Raw genomic sequence first — 24,607 nt, 5'->3', positions numbered from 1 at the left:
AGGAGGCAGGAATACGCAAGTATTAGAAGCAAGGAGCTTCTTCTAAGCCTCACTTCCGACTCTAGGAGTGTTCGCCCGTTACATGCAACACGTGTAGAATCTGTACACAGTCACTGAACTGCATAAAGTCAACAAGCATGAGCTCCTTCATACGTACGCTTGTATAATTGTGGAGACAGCTGGCAGTTGGGTTTGGTATAATGTGTGAACAAGCCTTCTCTCCCTTAGCCATCTACAGTATCAACCACAGTGGTTTCTCTGGTTGCGAACGGGATTCGTTCCGGAGCCCCGTTCGCAACCTGAAAGAAACGCAACCCGCGTCTGGGCATGCGCGGGTCACAATTCGCCGCTTCTGCGCATGCACGCGACATCATTTTGCTCATCTGCGCATCTGCGAGTGGCGAAACCCAGAAGTAACCCTTTCCGGTACTTCCGGGTCGCCGCGGAACGCATCCTGAAAAAGCGTATCATGGAGCAAATGTAACAAGAGGTATGACCTCATTTCAAAGCCCACAAGCAGAACATTAAAGCCTGACCTGGATTCTGCAAGTCCCTGCATCAAACTCCTCCAAATGCCTTTATACTTTTCTGGCACTTTTGTCTGCATTTTGTATATTCACCTGCTTTGCCTCAAATTCCACCCATCACTTCGATTTTCCCCAAATAAAAGTCCAAGCCCATGCATCTAACTGCCTCCTCCATCCTTAACTCAGCTTCGTGGTTTCTCAAAACCACCAACGCTTAAATGGTTGCCGTCTTGCAGAGCTGCAAACCGACTTCTCTGCTTACGAAACTCCATGAAATGCCAGGCATGCTGATGAGCAGCAGCAAGGTAGCAGCGCTAGAACTTCCACTTAATCCATCAATAAACAAAAGCTTCCCGGATACAAAGAATGGTATTGCAATCCGGCGTTGCAGCAGCATCTGATTGCATCTCCATGGCCATCAAGGGTTGCCAGAGTAAAATTCCATAAATGTGGACAGAAGGTAAAAGCTGCTTTGCTAGATCAGGCTAGAAGGCCATAGCCTAGCCTTTTGTTTCAAACACTGGCCAGACAGACAGACTTTTCAAAGCCCTCGCAAGGATGGCAAGATGGAGCCTCCCTATGGAGGGGCAGCTCTATCTGGGAGATAGCCTGCCTCAAGGGGCAGTTTTGCTTGTCAACAGCCTACAGTCAGATTTAAGGTGCTGGTTTTGACCTTTAAAGCCCTTTACGCCCTAGGACCCTCGTACCTATGGAACCGCCTCTCCTGGTATGCCCCACGGAGGACCTTCAGGTCCATAAATAGCAACACCCTAGTGGTCCCGGGCCCTAAGGAAGTTAGATAAGCCTCAACCAGAGCCAGGGCCTTTTCAGCACTGGCTCCGACCTGGTGGAACGCTCTGTCTCATGAGACCAGGGCCCTGCATGATCTGATTTCTTTCCGCAGGACCTGTAAGACAGAGTTGTTCCACCTGGCCTTCGGCTTGGAGTCAATTTGATTCCCCCCCCCCCTTTCTTTTTCCCCTTCTCCTTCTGTGATGAGGCTGCATTTTAATGTTTCAATGTTGTATTTTAATCTTGTTTTTAAGTTATATTCATTCAACTTGTTTTTATTATTGCTTGTTAGCCGCCCTGAGCCTGGCCTTGGCTGGGGAGTGCGGGGTATGAATAAATTTTATCATTATTATTATTATTATTATTATTATTAAATGGAGCCTCCTTGCCTAAAGACAGTCTACCTGCAGAATAACTAAATGAAGCCTTCCTGTGTAGAGAATGAGTCTACCTGAGGGCCACCTGAATTGAGAGCTCCCTCACCCCACTTGCTGAGAGGCAGTCTACCTCTGTTATACCTACACAGAGCCTCCCTACCAAGAAGCAGTCTACCTGTGAGCCGCCTGAATGGAACTTGCTTGCTGACAGGCATAGTTGAGAGGCAGCTTACAGAATACCTAAATGGAGCCTCCAGTATCGATAAACAGACCACCTGTCAGCTTCCTAAGTGGAACCTCTCCATTGAGAGGCAGTCTACCTGCAAGAGGCCTTAATGAAGCGGCCCCTATTGGTAAACAGGCTACCAGCTGCCTCAATGGATCCTTCCCGCTGAGAGGCAGTCTACCTATGTGATGGAGGCAAAAAATAGTCTACCTGTAAAAAGTCTTAATGGAGCATTCCCTAATGAGAAACAGCCTACCTCCAAAATGCCTTAGTGGAGCTTCCCTGCTAAGAGGCAGTCCACCTGTGAGATGCCTTATTGGACCCCCCTCCACCCCCTAAAAAAGAGAGCCAGTCTCTGAAATACTGTACCTAAATGCAGCCTCTTCAGTCAAGCAGCAGCCTACCTGCGAGATGCCTCAGTGGAGCCTCCCTGCTAGAGGGCAGTCTACCTGTCCTATAAGATGGCGCCTCCCCTAATGAGAAAGAGCCTACCTGAAAAATGCCTCAGTGGAGCCTCCCTGCTAGAGGGCAGTCTACCTGTCCTATAAGATGGCGCCTCCCCTAATGAGAAAGAGCCTACCTGCAAAATGCCTCAGTAGAGCCTCCCTGCTAAGAGGCAGTCTACCTATGAGATGCCTTAATAGAGCCTTCCTCTCTCCCCCCCCCCAAAAAAAAGAGGCAGTCAGCCTCTAGAACACCTAAATGGAGACTCTTCTATCCAGGAGCAGCCTACCTGTGAGATGCCTTAAAGGAGCCCCCCATTCCAAACATCAGAAAGGCAGCCAGCCTCTGAAATACCTAAATGCAGCCTCTCCTGGCAAACAGCAGTCTACCTGCGAGAAGCCTCAGTGGAGCCTCCCTGCTAGAGGGCAGTCTACCTGTCCTATAAGATGGCGCCTCCCCTAATGAGAAACAGTCTACCTCTGAGAAGCTTCAGTGGAGCCTCCCTGCTAAGAGGCAGTCTACCTGTGAGATGCCTTAATGGATTTCCCACCCACCCCCCAAAAAAGAGAGTCAGTCTCTGAAATACTGTACCTAAATGCAACCTCTTCTGTCAAGCAGCAGTCTACCTGCGAGAAGCCTCAATAGAGCCTCCCTGCTAGGGGGCAGTCTACCTGTGAGATGCCTCAATGGACCACCCCCACCCCAAACATCAGAAAGGCAGCCAGCCTCTGAAATACCTAAGTGAAGCCTCCCCTGTATAGCAGCAGTGTAGCTGCGTGAAGCCTCAGTGGAGCCTCCCCGCCAAGAGGCAGTCTACCTGTGAGATGCCTTAATGGCTCCTCCCCTAATGAGAAACAGTCTACCTGTGAGAATCCTTGATGGAGCTTCCCTGCTAAGAGGCAGCCTACCTGTGAGATGCCTTAATAGATTTCCCACCTCCTGAAAAAGAGAGCCAGTCTCTGAAATACTGTACCTAAATGCAGCCTCTTCTGTCCTGTCTACCTGCGAGAAGCCTCAGTAGAGCTTCCCTGCTAGGGGGCAGTCTACCTTAATGGAACCTCCCCTAATGAGAAACAGTCTACCTGTGAGAAGCCTTGATGGATTTCCCTCCCACCCCCGAAAAAGGCAGCCAGCCTCTGAAATACCTAAGTGAAGCCTCTCCTGTATAGCAACAGTCTACCTGCGAGAAGCCTAGTGGAGCCTCCCCGCCGAGAGGCAGCCTACCTGCGAGATGCCTTAACAGAGCCTTCCCCCACCCCCAAGGCAGTCAGCCTCTAGAACACCTAAATGGAGCCTCTTCTATCCAGAAGCAGCCTGTGAGATGCCACCCCAAACATCAGAAAGGCAGCCAGCCTCTGAAATACCTAAATGCAGCCTCTTCTGTCACGCAGCAGTCTACCTGCGAGAAGCCTCAGTGGAGCCTCCCTGCTAGAGGGCAGTCTACCTGTGAGATGCCTTAATGGATTTCCCACCCTCTAAAAAGAGAGCCAGCCTCTGAAATACCTAAATGGAGCCTCTCCTGTCTAGCAGCAGTCTACCTGCGAGAAGCCTAGTGGAGCCTCCCCGCCGAGAGGCAGCCTACCTGCGAAGCAGCAAGGTGCCCGCCTGCCTCCCTCCCTCGCTCCCCGAGAAGCTTCAGTGGAGCCTCCCTGCTAAGAGGCAGTCTACCTGTGAGATGCCTTAATGGATTTCCCACCCCCTAAAAGGAGAGCCAGTCTCTGAAATACTGTACCCAAATGCAGCCTCTTCTGTCCTGTCTATCTGCGAGAAGCCTCAGTAGAGCTTCCCTGCTAGGGGGCAGTCTACCTTAATGGAACCTCCCCTAATGAGAAACAGTCTACCTGTGAGATGCCTTAATGGATTTCCCTCCCACCCCCTAAAAAGAGAGCCAGCCTCTGAAATACCTAAGTGAAGCCTCTCCTGTCTAGCAGCAGTCTACCTGCGAGAAGCCTAGTGGAGCCTCCCCGGCGAGAGGCAGTCTACCTGCGAAGCAGCAAGGCGCCCGCCTGCCTCCCTCGCTCGCTCCCCGGGTTACCTTGGTCCTTCCCCGGCTGCTCCTCGGCCTGCTCCGGGGCTTGACGGCCTCCGCCATGCCGCCCGCCTCGCCCTCCGACGCCCAGGCAGGGTCTCTCTCCCTCCCTCCTCTAGTGTTGTTGCTCTGGGCTCCCGCCGCGTCACGTGAGCGCCAGGCCACGCCTCCCCGCCGGGCCGTAGAGATACGAAGAGAGGCATTATAGAGTGATACTGCTATACGCAATTATAGCCACGCCGAAAGGGCGATGTTTTTCCTCCTTTTCTCCCCTCGCTTTCCTTCCCCATTGCTTTCTTATTTGCTTGTGTTGCTTTTCTCACCCGCAGCTCCATCACTGGCAGGCCCGCGGGCCGGGCTGCAAGCAGGAAGCCCGGCCTCCAAGTCGAGTCGAAGCGTCAGCTCTACATTTTTAGTACATCTACGGCCACTCTGCTTTCCGCCAATCGCTGCCGAGCGAGACGCGGAAGCGACGGGCGGCGAAGAGGGTTAGAAAAGGGGGCGAAATAGCGCCCGCGGTTCCGGCGCTCTGTTCACAGTAGCGACCCCTGGCGGCGCGGGGTGGGAATGGCGATTCTATGAAGGTCTATAACGGGAGCGATTGTTCCCTGCTACGTTGATCTGCAAAAAATAAAAAGTGGTGTCGAAGGCTGCGAGTCGTGCCTTTAGACTTTAGAACTAATCTCTTTGCAATCCTATATATGCATGTGAAAAAGGGTTGCCTGAAATGAAATTAATTGACTGTGCAGAATCAGATAAATTAACAGGAAGATTTTGAAATCTAGGGGACCAGAGATTCTTAGAAGGCTGGAGTAAATATTTGAACTATTTGAAAAGCAATTGTAATAAACAGATTGCGCTAGTAGGACTGCAAGAAGTTCTGTAAGGAGGACTATATGAAATATTGCAAGGAAGACTATGAAGAGAATTATTAGTTAATCTGGCGCTGTGGGTTAAACCACAGAGCCCAGAACTTGCCGATCAGAAGGTCGGCGGTTCGAATCCCTGTGACAGGGTGAGCTCCCGTTGCTCGGTCCCTGCTCCTGCCAACCTAGCAGTTCGAAAGCACCTCAAAGTGCAAGAAGATAAATAGGTACCACTCCAGTGGGAAGATAAATGGCATTTCCGTGCGCTGCTATGGTTTACCACATGACCCGGAAGCTGTATGCCAGCTCCCTCATCCAATAAAGCGAGATGAGCAGCGCAACCCCAGAGTCGGCCACAACTGGACCTAATGGTCAGGGGTCCCCTTTACCTTTACCTTTAAGAGTAATAGAGAAATTAAGAAATGCAGAATAAGCGATAAAGAACGAAATGGAAAATCTTCAGAAGTTGTTGACGGAAGTCTAAAATATTGTATAAGATAAGAAGTTATGTTAAATGATGGTTGGAAATGATATGTTAAAAAACTAATAAAAATATATTTTAAAAAAGACTGAGAAAGGGTTGCCTGATTAGAATACTTAGTGCAGGAAAAGAAACTCTGCACACGCCCAAAGACAAGTAATCCAAGACTGAGACGCAGAATTCTAGCAGCATCTTAAAACAAATCCCAGCCTAGGCTCAAAATTTAAACTATCCACTTTTATTTATTTTTTACAATTAAGCTGCGTAGAATTTTTTATGACCTTTATTGCAATGACCTCCCGAGGATTATTTTGGGAAGATGCACAGGGGCTAATGAACACGGCCATTTTTGCACTTTTTATTTCATGTCCTCTCATTTTCAGGGTGCCCATGAAAAAATCCGGAATGAGGAGGGGGCGGGGAAGTGTGAGAAGTCAGTGATTTGGAGGAGAACATAAAATGGACAACAGAGAATCAGTGGAAGTACAGAAAGCTTGCTGTCCGCATTAACTGTCATGGGCTGGCTGGGTGCAGAGGAGTGGGGGAGGTACCAATTGGGGAGCCCCCAAGGGCACCCCAGGGAAAAAAGGCTCAGAGTCAGGTGGTGGGTCAATGTTGTTACAGGAAACGCCCCCCCCCCCCATCTAGTTTGTAGAAACTCAACACATACTCACACACGACATATGCAATGTTTCTGTTATGAATTCATAGAAAATCAACCGTACATCGGATCTACACCGGTCCACTTTTAATTTGCTCCACAAAGGAAGGACTATCAAAGGGGGGTGGTTTGATACAGGACAGCCATAATCCCTTGAGCGTGCCAACACGCAGGCAGGAGCCCTACCCAGTTGGCATGCCAACCTTGATGGTCCCAGACAGAAGACCATCAGGGTCACAAAGAACTTGCATATGGGAGTGGATTCAACACAGACAGAAACAAAGGACAGTGATCAGTTCTTCCTTCTGGGGGCAGAAAACTGCCAGCTCCCCTTTGTCCTCTGGAAAATACTCATGGGGAGGGGGAAAGGAGGGAGCAGCCAGGTGACAAGATACTCAGGTTACCTCCACAAACCCCTAACACAACCCCTCCTTTTTATGATGTAGTCATGATGTAGTTGTGATGTAGTTCTAGGGGTGTAGCTTGGGGGATTAGTCGCTAATAAAAGTTGGGGTTTTCTTTTGTTTGGGGCTTCCATCTTGTTCCACCTGGTGGCAGGTGGGAGTCCTGTGGCGACAGTCTTTAATAAAGACCAAGCCTTCTGGCTGCTGTTTTGCTCTGGTATTCCTGGCTGGTGTCTTTGTTTTTTGTCCAAGGGAGCCCTCAGATTTCTCCGTTAGCAATGTTAAGTGGTCAGAGGGAGAAGCCTGGGAGGAGGAAGCGTCGGAAGCTGAATAGGCAACAGGGCTTAGTGAGCAGGAAGAGTCTGTGGCAGAGAGCAGTGCAGTAAGTAACGAAACAATTAAACCCCTGTGTTGCAAGCAAATATCAATAATATCCAAAGCCAACATGATGATCAAGCACAACAATGCGATGTCAATCTCCTTGTTATGAGCACCACCTGGGGTCAGCTTTTTAGGTTTCTTGCAGCATGCAGTCAGCAGCAGTGGTTACATAACTTTAACCCGTTGATGCAGTAAAATAGTGCATTTGTGGTGGGTTTATGCTAAATTGTATAGATCATTCTAGGGACGCAGTTAGCGCTGTGGGTTAAACCACAGAGCCTAGGACTTGCCGATCAGAAGGTCGGCGGTTCGAATCCCCACGACGGGGTGAGCTCCTGTTGCTCAGTCCCTGTTCCTGCCAACCTAGCAGTTCAAAAGCACATCAAAGTGCAAGTAGATAAATAGGGACCGCTCCAGCGGGAAGGTAAACGGCATTTCCGTGTGCTGCTCTGGTTCGCCAGAAGCAGCTTAGTCATGCTGGCCACATGACCCGAAGCTGTACGCCGGCTCCCTCGGCCAATAAAGCGAGATGAGCGCCGCAACCCCAGAGTCAGCCACGACTGGACCTAATGGTCAGGGGTCCCTTTACATTTACCTTTATAGATCATTCTGCACATCATTCTGCTTCCTTGGTTGGGCTGCAATGCTTCCTTCCCCCACCCCAACGTTGTCACATTATTGCTGCTAGGAGGGGAGCTCTTGCAACAAATTAAAACGGAATCTTTCTGGTTTTAAAGTTGCAGGATTCCAGCTGGAAATTGCAGGACACAAAGTGGCCCCCAAACTTATGCAGGCAACAGAAGTATTAAAAGTGGCATTGCAGAGAACTGCCCCGATACTGGCACAAGAGCACCTGGAGGGGGTGATGTGTGAAGGAAGCCCCACAACTGTGCCAGATAACCAGTAGCTGCCTCATTCCCACAACATTTCCTCCGTTTCTCTCACAAGGCAATGCTTTAAAGACAGGGCCTTGCCAGGGCTAGAGAATGAAATTGGGCACAGGAGAAAGGATTAGAAGCCATGGGGAGAGAGGACGGAAGCCTCACTCTGCAGTTTTCTCTGGATTGCAGGCCTCTTCATTCAACAAGCCACAGTCACACGTTTTCCACCTCTCAAAACCCTGAGGACTAGCCACCCTTATTTAAAATGAAAGGATCGCCTCTCCTAGTATGCCCTGCGGAGGACCTTAAGGTCCACAAAAAGCAACACTTTGGAGGTCCCGAGCCTCAAGGTCGTTAGATTGGTCTCAACTAGGGCCTTTTCAGTACTGGCCCCAACTTAGTGGAACGTTCTGTCACAAGAGACTAGGGCCCTGCGGGACTTGACATCTTTCTGCAGGGCCTGCAAGACAGAGCTGTTCCACCTGGCCTTTGGTTTGGACTCAGTCTGACCCTTATGTTTCCCTCCCCTTATGGTCTTGATTTATCAGCTATTTTAAAATGAGACTGCATTTTAAATTGCATTTTAACCTGTATTTTATACTGGTTTTGTTTTCACCCTCTCTTTTTCTCTTATTGGGTTTTTACTGTGATTTTATTGGTGTTAGCTGCCCTGGGCCTGGCTCTGGCCGGGGAGGGCAGGGTATAAATAAAAATTATTATATTATTATTATTCTCAGAAAGCTGCATTCTGCATCACCAGAGTACACGCAGCAGTGGAGAATATGAAGAACCCCAGACATTAGTGCCGTTATCTGATTTTGACTTACAGCCATCGAAAGATGGAATCATTTAAATGATTGAATCGTTGAGAGTCCTTCAGTTCTGGACCTCACTAGGCTCAGATTGATGCTTTAAAAAGAAAAAGAAAAATCAACGCTATCACCCTCTCTTCCATTCCACCCTGCCCTTTTCAATCCTAGCAAAACTAGCCATCATATTAGCATCTCACTGTTCCTGAAAAGAGTTCAGGACAACGTAATGGGATTATCTCACTTTACCCTCACAACAACCCTGTGAGGTAGGTCAGGAAGATAGCGAGCAATGTGCCCAAGGTCATCCACTTATGTATTTTCACTATTAGATGAGGATCTGAATTCAGGAGTCACACACCCAAACCCAACGGCCGAGACAGGACGACATATCAACTGCTGAGGACTTAAGTGTATCCCCCACTCCCTCAAATGAAAAGTCTTTCGGATTTGTTGTGAGAAAAGCTAGAGGGTTTTTTCCCCCATCGCTGGCGCATGTCCTCCGTTGTGAATGAAATAATCTCCTCTGGAGATCTTGCTTTTAAACAGTCCAGCCGAAAACACGGTCATCAGGGATGGGAGGGTGGAGAGCAAGCCACAGCTTTTAATACGCTGTTATTTTCTCACTTGCTTTCCTCGAGGAGGGGCAGCTGGGCGGAACAGCTTCAAGATCTGGAGAAAAGAAAGATATAGAAAGTGAGTGGAGTGCATCTAAACTGAAAGAAATTTCTGAGCCAGTCAGGATCCTGCAAGCTTTAGCAAGTGCAGAATGGCAGAGTCCACATCCTGGAGGTTGCTGGGAATCAATTCTGTGCTGAATGAATTGACTTCTAATTCATTTGGGGACCAAGCTGGAGGGTTTCTTACAGGGGTCGGGAACCGCCGACCGAAGGGACAAATTTGGCCCTCCAGCCCTCCCCATTTGGCTCAATGAAACTGAGGGAAGATTATATTAAAGCTATAGAGGCAATATATAGGAAACAAAAAGCCAAACTTATTCTAAATAATGAAATAACAGAAGAATTTTGTACAGAGAGGGGAACAAGACAAGGTTGCCCCTTGTCACCACTACTATTTATTACGGTACTGGAATTATTGGTGAATGCCATAAGAAATGATAATAAAATAAAAGGTATCTCATTAGGGGGAAAGGAATATAAGATCAAAGCATTTGCGGATGACCTGATTCTGATGGTTGGAAACCCGAACGAAAGTATAATTCAGATAACTGAAAGCGTTTTTATTTTGTAAACCGCTCTGTGACCCTTGGGTGAAGGGTGGTAAAGAAATTTAATAAAAAAGAAGCCATGAATGACAGGACATAAACCCGGCCCGGCGCTACTGCATCCCACCCTCAATCAGTCCCTTTTGGAATCAGCCAACTTACACTCCCTGGGCTAATGGTGATGTATTAAACTGTATCCATCCACTGTAGAGTATTCAGGGTCTACTGTAAGAAGCAGATGAACAATAAATTAGCATTGCAAAAGATGGAAAGAGCACATGCGCGACAAGATGGCGCAACTGCCAGGAATCCTCAACTCGACTCGGGAATCCCATAAATGTAGTCCTGAGAGGGGAATCTCCTGACCTCTAGCAAAGGGACCTGTTTATTGAGCATGCATCTTGCTTTGCTTACGCCGGGGGTGCCCAAGCTTTTTTCTTTCTTTCTTTCTTTTTAATTACTTTTTTATTAAAAATTAAAACAAAACATATTATCCAGAAACATATCATCCTTATTTTTCCCCTTTTTTCATGGCAGAGCAAGATGGTGGAGATCTATGTTGGCTCCCCCCTTTCTCAACATAAAAAGCAGCAGCAGCAAAATTCTCAAAAAAAAATGCAGCTGGTTTGGAAGAAAACTTCGGGTTACTTACATGGCCCGCTGGAAGGAATAGGTAACTTTGGCCTCCTGCCGAGAGAAAAGAAAAAAATCATTTATTTTTTCATTTGTTGAATTTTTATACAGCCCTTCATTTTAGGATCACAGAGAAGTTTGTGGTATAAAAATACATAACACAATAACAAACCAAAGAATAACACACACACGCATACACAGTTTAAAAAGGCCATAGATTATTTAATTAGCCAAAAGCCTGGGAGAAGAGGGAAGTTTTCACCTGGCCCCTAAACTGAAGGACAAATGGCTTCTGATGGGTCTGGACTGGAGTAAATTTCTCAAGCAGAGCTGCAGGAGCAGCAGGTGCTCTGTTTCTTGGTTGCCATCTTGCCAAACGGGTGACATGGGAGAGGGAGGAGATGGCCTCGTTTCTGTTAACCCCAATGGAAGTTATCAACACCACCCCTCTTAGCCAGAAAATGGGTGGAAATGAACTTCCACGGGGCACTCTGTGAATGTGACGAAGCGATCCACCTGTAAACAAATCCTTGCGTTGCCCGGAATCAATTTTGTCCAACTGGAAGTGCAGGTTCTTGAACAGGGCTGTTTGTTCTGCTCGTGAACCAACACACATGGGAGGAAGGGAGGAAGAATAGGAGAAGGATGGATGGTTCTTTTCCTGTGTTTTTTCGGCTCATGAATCCAAGGCCACTTTTCTGGGCAGCTGTCAAGTCACAACCAAACCTGCTCCGAGCATCTTAAAGGCACCCAAGACCATGCTATTGAAAGGTGCCCCTTAAGTATGTCAGTGTGTAAGACAAGAAACTCTCTTCTCCATGTCCCTAACCTCCAAGAAGTTCCACAGTAGTCTCTTATCCTCCGTGGAATTTCATGGAAACTTATGAGGAGCTGAAGGAAAAACCTCCCGTTACAGACAGAGGCTTTTCTTCTTCTTTTTGGCTTTTAGACAGTTTTCGGCTGAGTCACGTTGAAAATACTGCAGAGCGGAGCAGGGAGAGGGGCCAGCAATGAGAATTATTTCTTGACAACCTGGATGAGGTCTTCAAGTGGCTGAGTCTTACTTGTTGGGGGCTGGCGCCTAAATATATTCAGTGAAGGTAGCAAATGAGCCTCCCTAGAGAGAGCATTCCACAAATGGGGAGCCACGGCAGAAAACACCTTGGGTGATGATTGCAGGGTCTGGGTTGGTTCTCATGGGGAGTGGCAGTCCTTGAGGTATTGCGTTCCTGAGCTGTCTAAGTTTTTATAGGTCAAAACCAGCAGTTTGAATTGGGCCCATAAGCTAATTGGCAGCCAGTGCAGTCAAGCCACGATCGGTATAATATGCTCAAACCGTCTTGCTCTAGAGAGCAACCTGGCCACTGAATTTTGCACCAGCTGAAGTTTCCGAACCGTCTTCAGAGGCATATAATGTGTTGCAGTAATCTAACCTAGAGGTTTATTAAAATATTTAATAGAATTCAGCTTTTAGGGTTGTTGTTGTTTTTCCACTCGTATGTCAAAAAGCCTTCTAAGCAGTTTACAATGTTAACGGAGCAATCTGAGGGCTCCCTTGGACAAAAACAAGGACACCAGCCAGGAATACCTGAGCAAAATAGCAGCCTGTAGGCTTGGTCTTTATTGAAGACTGTCGCCACAGGACTCCCACCTGCCACATGGTGGAACAAGATGGAGGCCCTGAGCAAAAGAGCCCCCAAACTTTTATTAGCTGCTAATCCCCATGTTAACCCCCCCCAAACTACATCATGGTTACATCATGAAAGGGGAGGTCTGGTGGCAGTAATCTGAGCATCCTGGACCCTGCCCCATGGTTCCCTTTGCCCTCCACCAAACACCCATCAAGTGGAACAAAAGAGATATTTACATTTCCCTGTTTCCCAGCCAAGTTACCCTTTTGTCTTCATCTGGGTTTGTTATTTCTGGAATGGCTACCTGTCTGGCACTCAGGTATCTGGATGCCAGGGATTATCACTCAGGCAGAGGGGCTGCTGAGTAGCTGAGCTCACATGTCTTTATGAATTTCTGAAGTTTTCCCGGGGAGACAGTACATAGATACATTTATCAGTGAATTGTTACATTTGGTGCAGAAAAGGCCCTTTGAATAAATAGCAAGAAACTGTGATGAAGTGTTTTGGGGGGACAAATAAAAAACGTCACAAAAGTGATTGTGCTGATTTTGGTAGTGGGCTGCATGTGCATGATATCTGCTGGAGGGGCAACTTCCCCCCAACCTATACATAAATTCCTGCAGCAACAACTATAAAATTGATCCATAATCACACCTGCATGTTAACCCAGCAACAGACAGACAGTCTGCACTAGTGAAACCATGAAGTGCCTTTTCTATTTTTATTCTTGCCAGGAGGTGCAATGCCATTAATACCATCTTATATTTATACTACTGAAAGGGTTTGTTTAGGGTTTTTTGCATGTTACTACATTAGCTATTAAGCTGCTGTTTTATTGCACGGTTATGAAACTGTTCTTAGGACAGTTACAGATAGGTAGCCGTGTTGGTCTGCCATAGTCAAAACAAAAAATATTCCTTCCAGTAGCACCTTAAAGACCAACTAAGTTAGTTCTTGGTATGAGCTTTCGTGTGCATGCACATGAATCTGAAGAAGTGTGCATGCACACGAAAGCTCATACCAAGAACTAACTTAGTTGGTCTTTAAGGTGCTACTGGAAGGAATATTTTTTGTTCTTAGGACAGTTGGTTTTGAGATGTGTTCCTGTTTTCTCGGCTGCGAGTCGCTCCTTTTGCGCAAAGGCAGTGCACCACCAAAATGACTGTGATTGGCGTCCCCTGATGCAACTTAATCGATTAGTTAACTTGCGATTCCCTCCTTTATCCTTACCTCCCAGGGGCGGGGGCTTGATTTCTCCCTGGTGCTGCATTCTTCTGAGTGTTGTAATAGTTTTCGTAGACCACTGGATCTGCAGAGAGCGGAAGGGAGAGCAGGCAGATTGCAAAGCGGTCATCGTTTTGTAAAACAGGCTGCAGAACCATCGCCAAAAGCTGCTTGATTCCTGGCCAAATTTTGGACGGGAAAGCCACTACAATTGTTACAGCTGGGGAGTAGAACATGCTGGGAGGAAGACCCAGACAGAACCATTCCCCCACCCTGAGTGCAACTTTTTTTGAAAAAAAAATTATTGTTATCATTCACTTTAACATACCATACAGAAAAAGAAAGCAAATATCCATCGCCACAAAACAACAAAGGGGAAAAAATGATACATCAACTAGTAGTCTCTAAACCTTAAAAATAAAAATGTTCTTTTTCTATCAACCAGACTTCCCGTCTATTCCTTTCTTCAAATTCTCATTATTTGTTCACTGCTGTTACATAACAAGTTTTTTTTATAATTTAATAATCTTTAATCCATTCTTAGACTTTACATCATTCTTGAAACTAGCGCTGAAATTATTTGAATGCTGCAAATGACCTTAAACTACAATGATTATTTTTCAAATAGATTTTAAAGACTTTCCATTTTGAAATAAATGCCTGTTTTGGTTTGCTTTTTGTTTTTCCCCCTGACATACTATCTAGTTCCGCATATTCCGCCAGTTTTGGAATCCATTCTAATCTTGACGGAACTTTGTCACTCTTCCAATTTGCCGCAGTGAGAACTCTTGCTGTGACTGTGGCATATAAAAAGATCGCTCTTAACTTTTTGGGAATATCTGAATCTGTGATTCCCAAAAGGAAAGCTTCTAGTTTTTTTTTTATAAAAGGATATTTTAAGCATTTTTTTTTTCAAATTCTATATGGATGTCCTCCCAAAAGACCTTAATTTCTTTACACTGCCACCACATGTGCAATAAAGTACCTGGCTTTTCTTTACACCTCCAACAATTACTTGAGACGCTTTTGTACATCTTAGAATGTTTCCAGGGAGTTAGATACCACCGATGTTGCACTTTAAGTAAATTCTCTCTCAAAGCGTAACAAACCGTAAATTTCCAGTTTATTTTCCACAGGTTTTCCTACTGCTTCATGGTTATTGTATACCCGACGTATTGCGACCACTTTACCACAGCCGCTGTGACCTCCTCCTCCTTGACTTCCCAGTCAAGGAAGAGTCGTACCTCTGCGTGCAACTTTTTGACCCACACATAGTGACATTCCCCCCCTCTCTCTTTACAGGAAAAACGGATACCAAAGACGGACATGGTTCACCCACTGCTGTGATGTTCTCTGCGCTTCCAGAATCTGAGATGGGTCCACTTACTTGGTGGGACGGTGCCTGTTTTGCGGGCATTCACAAAAAACTCGATGTCCTTCTCGATGCTGCACTGCTCAAGGCTCTTGCGTATCTCCTCGTAGTTCTGCAAGGTGCAAAACAGAAGGAATCATCCCTGGTCCTGAATGGGGTAACTCCATGGATTCACAGCTGTCCATGGAGGTGCAGGTCAATTCTGTGTCCAGGGCAGCTGTTTATCAGCTCTATCTGGTATGCAGGCTGAGAACCTATCTGCCCATAGACTGTCTCACCAGATTGGTGCATGCTCTGGTTATCTCTCGCTTGGACTACTGCAATGCATTCTACGTGGGGCTACCTTTGAAGGTGACCTGGAAACTACAATTAATCCAGAATGTGGCAGCTAGACTGGTGACTGGGAGTGGCCGTCGGGACCACATAACACCGGTCCTGAGAGATCTGCATTACCTCGCAGTACATTTCTGAGCACAATTCAAAGTGTTGGTGCTGACCTTTAAAGCCCTAAATGGCCTCGGTCCAGTATACCTAAAGGTGCGTCTCCACCCCCATCGTTCAGCCCGGACACCGAGGTCCAGCTCCAAGGGCCTTCTGGCGGTTCCCTCACTGCGAGAAGTGAGGTTACAGGGAACCAGGCAGATGGCCTTCTCAGTAGTGGCGCCTGCCCTGTGGAACACCCTCCCACCAGATGTCAAGGAAACAAACAACTATCTGAATTTTAGAAGACATTTGAAGGCAGCCCTGTTTAGGGAAGTTTTTAATGTTTGATGTTTTATCTTGCCTGGCCAGATGGGCATGGTATAATTATTATTATTATTATTATTATTATTATTATTATTATCCCAGTGGCTCCAAAGAAATATTCTGACAAGGGGTTGGGAAGAAAGAGGGCACACCACCTCATCTTCGAAAGTGGCTTGTCTTCTGTTACGTCACAAGAGGTCAAATTATCTTTCTGAGAGGGAATAAAATCATCGGGGGCAAATTCAGGTTCTCTCAGTCCCTGCCAGTCCATTGGGTTCTACTTCCCACCAACGCCTCTGTCTCCATCCATTAAAAAAAACCAAACTTATTGGCACTGAACAGTGAGGGTCGCAGCAAACAGGAAGCAGGAGATGTGCGTTTGTGATCTCCAGAGTTAAGTGGAAATGAAACCAAGGATAGGGACAGGGAACCCATGGTCCCCCAGATGTTGAAGGACTCCAGGCCCCATCGACCCTGACCATTGTTCATGCTGGCCGGGGCTAATGGGAGCAGTTCTTGGTCTCCAGCCCTGTCCTGGAGAATGCAGACAATGTGTTCCTCTACTTACCTCGTCGTTCTTGACACATTCCTGAGAGAGCTGGTTGACGTGGAGCCACAGAGCATTCCGGAAATAGTTTATCCTTTCGGTCTCTTGGCTCTCAAAGAACTGCAGGGGGAGAGAGGCGGAGGACAAGGCTGAATGTAGAGGCAAAATATCAGTATCTAATTCTTTTGGAAAGAAGCTTGCTTTGGTCTTTTCCCCTTCGTTGGGAGTAATTATGACCTTAAGCACAGATAATAATTAGGAAACTAAACCCCCACCCACCAAAGAAACCCCACCTTTAAAAAACATCAGCAAATGAAGCAATCAGCATCGGACTTGAGCAAGTTGTCAATCTAACTTTTCAAAAGCAATCCCAAAATTGTGCAAATGTCTGGGAAGGTGCAGCTTGTGATGTTCGTCTCCCCCTGGGGCATCAAGATCCCCGTGCAAAAGGTGCTGTGCAACACGTTACTCACTAGTGCAAGGGGGGGCAGGAATTGCAAGGCAGCATTTAACTGACGCAACCAATAAAATTATGTTCTCAGAGATAGCCATAAGAAGGCAATGAAGTATCAATTCCAGATTCTGCACAGGCTCCACCCACACCGCCTGTTTGTTTATTATTTGTCAAAATAACTAAAACTCTTTGAAAAATGCACTCTGCCATAAGCAACACACTCCCTTTGGACCTGTCATTGTTTTTAGGAATGTTTTTCCTCAACACCGACACACAGCCATTGTTAGGATTATCTTTTACCATATCATCACAGATATAACATTCTTCCTTACATTTCTGTCCCGCAAGGGCCCGGACTGACTCCAACTACAAAAGCTAAGACTCTTGGACTGGGGTGTTGTTTTGGGCTTTTGATGTCATTTTAAAAAATATTTATTTTAGATCTTAACGATTTATGTGGAAATTGTTCAGTTTGGCTGTGCATTTTGTGATGATCTATTTACTACTGTTGTTACGTTGCAATCAGGGTCTTGCGAAAGAACAATGTTAAACAACAATTGATGACCTCCTTCTAGCGGTCCACAATAGAAAGTGTCCTTTCATATTGTATTACAGCGTGGTACATTGGCTTGACAGCCACGGACAGAAAGTCTCTACAGAGGGTGGTGAATACAGCACATGATATCATGGGCTGTCCCCTGAGTCCGGTAGATGACATCGCAAGGGATTGTTGCCTTAGGAGAGCGAGGAAAATTCTCAGGGACGATTCACACCCCGGCCAGCACCTCTTTAATCTTCTACCCTCGGCAGGAGATATAGAAGTATAATCAGACGTACCAACAGGCTAAAAAACAGTTTCTATCCATGGGCTGTTAGGCTGCTGAACAGGAAAAAAACATAGTTCAACTGAATTTCAGGGTTGGTGTGTTGTGCAACAAGCACACAGAGTGCAATGAGATTGAGTGTTTGGGGGTGGGGAAGGGAGGTGCGGTTAATTTCATTGTACACAGGTTGTACATTGACAATAAAGGTATTATTGTTGTTGTTATGTGGTCTTCTTCCATGATGTAAGCTGCCTTGTGCGTTGTTTGAACTGTAGAAAGCTACACTGAAATATACTCAGAGTCGAGAGTGGATTTCATGCTCTTTATTCAGCTCATAGTGGTGAGAAGGAATGGAAGTTCCCCCAGAATGTCTGCTTGATATGCATTATTTACACAATGGGCCCCACGTGATTGGCTAATTCCGGGATTCACCTGTAGGCCAATCAGGTTGCGGATTGACTTCCACCTGAGCTGGATTGGGTGGCTCCTGTGGACCAATCAGACTGCTGCATTCTGAATCCTATTGTTCTAGGACCAATCAGACTGCTGCCTTTTGGATCCTATTCAACTCAGTACATAACATACATACAAATAAAATTATTTATGTATGTTACATAACTTTGGTCTCCCGGATCTTAGTCAAGCACAGCTACTCCTACGCTGAAGCAGCTCCATAAAACCGCTGCCGGGTTTTCGATCTGATTAGAACTGGCAAAGCGAGCCATCAATTTATACTCTTGAAATCCAGTTCTTTTTCATACGCTCAGGCTGACTGAAAAGCCAGAACAGAGTCTGAACATGAGAAACTGGGGGCTCTGGTCAGGCATTCTAAATAAAAGTACATAACACTCCCCCCACAAAAAAAAATCATGCTGTGACAGTCTACCTCAGCCTGGCACTCTGTTATTGAACTACAACTCCCATCAGCCCAGGCCAGTGCTGCATGCACCTAAATATCTGAAAAGAGCCCCATTCTTGAAAACATTTAGTTCCAAATCCTGCCTGCATCTCTGAAGCACAGCTGTCAACTTTTTCCTTTTCTTGTGAGGAATCCTATTCGGAATAAGGGAATTTCCCTTAAAAAATGGGAAACGTTGACAGCTATGCTCTGAAGAAGGAAGGGAATTCCCTGTATATCCATTTCCATGTGGATAATTTAAATGCAATAATCTTAACACTATTTCCGGTTCCCCAAGAAAGAATGCAGATATTCGAGATGCTTTCGAGAACTCAAGGGCATCTAAAAAGCAATCCCTGCCCAGCAAATGGTTTTCTTGCAACACTCTGGCTTTATTTGTGGGCTGCCCCCTTTTCCGTGGGGCAGGGTGGGTCTCCTCCCTGCAGCTTTTCAAAGAAACCTCACCTGCTTGAGGAAGTGATTGGCAATCCTCTGTTTTGTTGCAGGTACGCACACCCAAAGGGCAATCCAAAACACACAACGTTCAAAGGCGAGGCATGAAGTTTCCTCTACAAACTTATTTCTGTCTTTTGGCTGCTACTAGCTAATCTGGATTCCTCCGCCCTATTTCTTTTCGACATGAAGTGTTCAGAATTCGAACCCAGAACCCAGTATTTGGGGTAAGGGGTCAGGGCAACCTTTTTTGCAGGCTGAGGGCCACATCTCCTTGTGAGTGCCCTTCCAGGGGCCACATTCAGTTCCACCCATACAGCTTTTTTAGGGGGGGAACTAGCGGCTAGTGGCAGACACCCCTTCTTACAGGCGCGGCGAGCCTCTTTTAAGACCCAAGGGCCACATTCCCGTCTAGGAAATCTTGCAGGGGCCGCATGCCAGGGGCCAGGGCAAATAGCGACCAGGGCAAAAAACAGTGGGCTAGTTTCTCCACAGACACACCAGGCAAGGAAGAGACGTTATCAAGGTTTCGAGGACATATTCCAGTCAGGCAAAAACACTTGTGAGGCGAATTGAACAAAACATTTCTGTGACAACAACACTCTCTGAGCTATACTACCTGCCCCAGCATCCCGTCGCCTCAGGAGAGGCAGCCAAACCTTTTTTTAAATAATAATAATATTAATAATCTTTATTAGTTTTTCAATTAGATACTCCACATGCACATATTGTATTACATTTTACATTTATACTTGCTCTTCAGAGCTGCCTTCCCTCCTTCCTTCTTCTGGTTTTTTATGTCACATATAATTTTATCACATTATTTCCTTCCATTTTGTATATTGTTGTTCATTTTCCATATTTTGTCCATAGTGTATCCATAAACAAATAAATCCTCGTGTTTATACAATTCTTATTGTCTGTCTGTATTCATTTACAACTACTGTTAGTTATATTCGTTTCCTTATACAGTGCTACCTCAGGTTAAGTACTTAATTCGTTCCGGAGCTCCGTTCTTAACCTGAAACTGTTCTTAACCTGAAGCACCACTTTAGCTAATGGGGCCTCCCGCTGCCGCCGCACAATTTCTGTTCTCATCCTGAAGCAAAGTTCTTAACCTGAAGCACTATTTCTGGGTTAGCGGAGTGTGTAACCTTAACTTGAAGCGTATGTAACCTGAAGTACCACTGTACATATTATTTTCATTATCCATCACTTTTCTTAATCTTTCCCATTATGAGGTTTCTTTCCAATTCTACTGGTTTTACTATTTCATCTTATCTTTCCTATAAGAGGCAGCCAAACCTTTGTTATATTCGTATTTACCTCACACGCCTTGACATGCTCATTCTTCCATTCTTCCCTGATCTTCTCCAGGGCACCAACGTTCGTCTGATATACCCTGTCTGCAGTTGGAGAAATAAAAAAGGAGAAATCTGGTTACGTCAAGAGAAGATGGGCCAAATATAGAATTGCAGAATTGGAAAGGGACTCCAAGGGTCAAGTTCAATTCCACTGGCAGCGCAAGAATCACAGCTATAGAAGCTTTGACGGTTGGCCATCCAACCTCGGTTTGAAGACCTCCAAGGAAGGAGAGTCCACCATCTTCCATGGGACTCCATTCTACCACCGAATGGCTCCTTCCGTCAGAAAGTTACCATACAATAATCTTTATTGTCATTGTTCCACACAGAATAATGAAATTGAAAAATCTACATAAGACATTCAAAACCCAACAAGCCTGCTATCCCAGCTATCCCAACCTGGTTAACCCCCTAAAAACTCTGTACCCCATTTTTAAATACAATATACTCCCATACAGACTCCTTAAAGGTAAAAGGACCCCTGACCATTAGGTCCAGTCGTGGCCGACTCTGGGGTTGCGGCGCTCATCTCGCTTTATTGGCCGAGGGAGCAGGCGTACAGCTTCCGGGTCATGTGGCCAGCATGACTAAGCCGCTTCTGGCAAACCAGAGCAGTGCACGGAAACGCCGTTTACCTTTCTGTCAGAGCAGTACCTATTTATCTACTTGCACTTTGACGTGCTTTCGAACTGCTAGGTTGGCAGGAGCGGGGACCGAGCAACAGGAGCTCATCCCATGGCGGGGATTCAAACCGCTGACCTTCTGATTGGCAAGCCCTGGGCTCTGTGGTTTAACCCACAGCGCCACTCGTGTCCCTTACAGACTCCTTACAATGCGTTTAAAACCAAAATCACATTTGGGTAGAAACTGTTTCTCAGGCGGCTAGTCCTAGTCTTTATAACCCTGTACATTCTTCCAGAAGGCAGAAGCTGAAGGATAGCGTACTATCCTGCACTATCTCTGCAGCTTTCTTATGGCACCTGGAAGCGTAGATTTGATCCAAGGTGGGAAGAGTGCACCCAATTATTCTCTCCGCAGTCTTTACAACCCTGGACAGCATTGTTTTCCTCCTGACCATGCAGCTCCCAAACCACACACACAGACCATAAGTTAATACACTCTCCACAGTACAATGGTAAAATGCCATCAACAGGTCCTTTGAGAGATTGTTTTTCCGGAGGATTCTCAGAAAACATAACCTCTGCTGTGCTCTCTTCATCAGGTCTTTGCTGTTTTCTCCCCAGGTTAGGTCATCTCTCAACTCCATTCCCAGAAATCGAAACACCGAGACCTGTTCCACACACTTCCCCTCAATAATAAGTGGCTGAATATTCAATTTACATTTCCTAAAGTCCACAGTAATCTCTTTTGCTTTCTTTAAGTTAAGGAGTAAGTTGTTTTTCCTGCACCTCTCCCCCAACTGCTCAACTTCCTTCCCCTCTCCAGCCATAATTAAACCAACCACCATTGTATCATCTGCAAAGTTAATGATCTTATTACTGGGGTATTTGGGGGCACAGTCAGCTGTGTAGAGCGTTCTTCCTGATGTTCAGTCGGAATCTCCTTTCTTGTAACCTGAATCCAGCAGAAAAGGAGTGAGCTCCTTCCACCATGTTGTTAACCTTTCAGATATTTAAAGGAAATCACAGAATTGTAGAGCTGGAAGGTGCCGCTGCAGATAAAGCTGCAGAGCAGTGGTCCGTGCAAAAGTTGGCAACCCAACTTTTCTGGGGACGTGAACTCACCCGAATCTTCCAGGGCTGTCTTTGTTTGAGCCAACTTCACGAACAGCTGGAAGGGAATAAAAAGGAAGGAGGTCAATCGTCATTCGGCCAGCTAGGAGAGCAGCTCTGTGAGGAAAAGTTGGGCAGATGGGTCTCCAACTGCCATCTTGGTTAAGGGAAGGGGGCCTGACCTCAGACTTCCCTAGAACTTCCATTTTGTTTAGAAGGTACCTTCTACCACATGTGGTGGACCTGCAAATAGGTGCATAAAGGCTTTCTGGGAAATGATATATAATGAGTTAAAGAAAATGTTGAAAAATACATTTGTTAAGAAACCAAAAGCTCTCCACCACTGAGCTATGGTCCTCCCTCTTTCATCTCCCTATTTTTGGCCTCGTTTAGGGCCATACTTCAGCCCCACCCAGCTCCCTCTCCCCACGACCCCCCCCTTGCACCTTCCTAACCTTTTCCTGCTGCTTTTGCGTGACCAGGTTGGCGCTCCGGTGGACGGCCTGCTCCGCCTCATCCTTGTCCCGGCACCTTTGCTCATACAGCCTCTTGGCCTGAGGGGAAACCAGGATGCAACAGGTTGCAAAGGATGTACATCAAAGGGTTACGACAGAGACCATAACAACTTGGGACCAGGCTACCTATGAGATTGGCCTTGCATGTTCAGACCCAGAAACATCCCCCCTAAATAAATTCACACTTGACTCAAATTTTAGGTTTGATTTTTGGCAGAATTTAGGCCACAACTTTATTGATTACAGAAGGTGACTGGTTGCATAGGCTCTGGTTTGACTAGCTCCCTGCCATGCAGGTAGCACTGACCCAGGGCACCAGCATAGGTGAGCCAAGGGTGAACACCTGGATAAGCGGAGAGCCAGGAACGGGCTAACTCCGCCACCCAAATGTCCCCCTGGCACGGGCACAACCCCCTCACAGGGGTTGACCAAACCATCGAGTCCCTGGATTCCTTTAACGGAATACCCTTCACATAGGGATGGCGAGAGCGTTCTCCCATCCCTATCACCTGAACCAGAGCCTATCCGCAACCTTACAAGTTGTGACGATTTGCTACGCGGCAGGCGAAACCCAAACGGCAACAGCCAATCAGGCAAGTGGGGGAAATTCCTGCCGTGCCCCTGTCCCAATGTGCCCCTGTCCCAATGTGCACCTGTCCCAACGACAGATGACACATGACAGCATAGCAAGGTCAAGCGCAAAGCCCTAAAAGTAGGGAGAGGTGGGTGGGTGTTCCGAATGCACGTGCCAAAAGAGGAAGCTCTGAGTCACGTAAAGTAAAGGTAAAGGGACCCATGACCATTAGGTCCAGTCGTGACTGACTCTGGGGTTGCGGCGCTCATCTCGCTTTATTGGCCAAGGGAGCTGGTGTAGATGCTGGTCATGTGGCCAGCATGACTAAGCCGCTTCTGGAGAACCAGAGCAGCGCACGGAAACGCCGTTTACCTTCCTGCCAGAACGGTACCTATTTATCTATTTGCACTTTGAGGTGCTTTCGAACTGCTAGGTTGGCAGGAGCAGGGACCGAGCAATGGGAACTTACCCTGTCGCGGGGATTCGAACTGCCGACCTTCTGATCGGCAAGCCCTAGGCTCAGTGGTTTAACCCACAGCGCCACCCGCGTCCGTGCATGGGTATAAATAGGTCCCTCAAACCGTTTAGACTGCGTCCCATTGGCCAGATTGAACCCAGCTTTGAGGGACCTACCAATTGGGTATTGTGGCTGACCAATGTACCCATCCACAACACAGGGTGTTGGTTGCCCAGGTCCTCCCGATTTGTCGCATAAATGCTCTCTGGATCGCTTCAACTTGTGGCAGCAACGCAGCCACAGGTGTCACATATAATACCTGCTCTGCTTTTGTAAGAAACTGATCTTTGGAACTCCCTGCCTCTTGATGACCAGGCAGGCACTGTTTTATTCTCTCTGCAAATGGTTTTGAGGCTTGCTACACTCAGGCTCGTCTCGCCGAATGAAGCTGAACCTGCTTCACCACACGACTGCCAGAGAGGGTGATCTGCAAGGGCATGTGGTATCTAAAGAACCAGGGGAGAAGAATTAACTCACGTCCAGGGTTTTCTTGTACTGCAGATTCCGGTTTTTGTGAATCGCGTCCATTATGAGTTCGATCTGCGGAAAGAGTACCAGGGTTAGTGGAGCCTTTTGCTCCTCAGCAGAACAGGGAAGGAAAGAGAAATCCGTTTCCCCTTTCTAAATATAGAAGGCCACACGCGTTTTACAAGGAGAGGAATTACCGCGAACGTCTTCCGCTTCATCTTGCAAAACTGAATTGTCATGTCTTTGCTACAGGCCTCCGATTTGGACACCTAACAGAGAATCTGAATTCCACCGAATTTTGAGGTTTGTTAAAGGGTTGGATTTCCTAATAACCGAAGCAGAACGCCAGTAAAAGACATTCAATCATGCCGAAAGCACAGCAGCTTCACCTAGCTTCCTCATGTACTACTTGAAATTCTTTTGTAGGCTGAGCCTAGTCCATGCCAGGGAATCGTTGGCCCGCGTCCCCAGATCCGGAGAGAGAGCAAAGAAAGCACCAGGAAAGATCCTTCTTTGGAGGAAAGCAGTTTATTATCTGTGCACAGAGACA

At 46.7% G+C, this 24,607-nt stretch overlaps 2 protein-coding genes across 4 annotated transcripts in view; both read right to left on the bottom strand.

The window, feature by feature from the left end:
- The window catches only part of EPG5 (ectopic P-granules 5 autophagy tethering factor), an 85,539-nt gene extending 81,010 nt beyond the window's left edge, over window positions 1-4,529 (bottom strand). Inside the window, exon 1 of the mRNA XM_081929525.1 lies at window positions 4,402-4,529. Within this exon, the coding sequence (XP_081785651.1) occupies window positions 4,402-4,458 (57 nt within the window). The 5' untranslated portion in view covers window positions 4,459-4,529. The remainder of the gene's footprint in view (window positions 1-4,401) is intronic.
- A 4,579-nt stretch (window positions 4,530-9,108) lies between these two features.
- PSTPIP2 (proline-serine-threonine phosphatase interacting protein 2) overlaps window positions 9,109-24,607 on the bottom strand; it is a 57,713-nt gene continuing 42,214 nt past the window's right edge. For all 3 annotated transcript variants that reach the window (XM_081929924.1, XM_081929925.1, XM_081929926.1), the window contains exons 6-15: window positions 24,067-24,129; window positions 22,439-22,537; window positions 21,996-22,041; window positions 20,213-20,292; window positions 16,279-16,377; window positions 14,979-15,075; window positions 13,598-13,676; window positions 10,756-10,790; window positions 10,266-10,328; window positions 9,109-9,550 (exon numbers count right to left, since the gene is read on the bottom strand). In XM_081929924.1, the coding sequence (XP_081786050.1) occupies window positions 10,276-10,328; window positions 10,756-10,790; window positions 13,598-13,676; window positions 14,979-15,075; window positions 16,279-16,377; window positions 20,213-20,292; window positions 21,996-22,041; window positions 22,439-22,537; window positions 24,067-24,129 (651 nt within the window). In that variant the 3' untranslated portion in view covers window positions 9,109-9,550; window positions 10,266-10,275. The remainder of the gene's footprint in view (window positions 9,551-10,265; window positions 10,329-10,755; window positions 10,791-13,597; window positions 13,677-14,978; window positions 15,076-16,278; window positions 16,378-20,212; window positions 20,293-21,995; window positions 22,042-22,438; window positions 22,538-24,066; window positions 24,130-24,607) is intronic.

This window comes from Podarcis melisellensis, assembly GCF_964234715.1.
Source record: "Podarcis melisellensis genome assembly, chromosome: 11".
In the NCBI taxonomy this organism is placed as follows: domain Eukaryota; kingdom Metazoa; phylum Chordata; class Lepidosauria; order Squamata; family Lacertidae; genus Podarcis; species Podarcis melisellensis.
The sequence above is the reverse complement of the archived record's forward strand: the minus strand, read 5'-3'. Positions and strand labels throughout refer to the sequence as shown.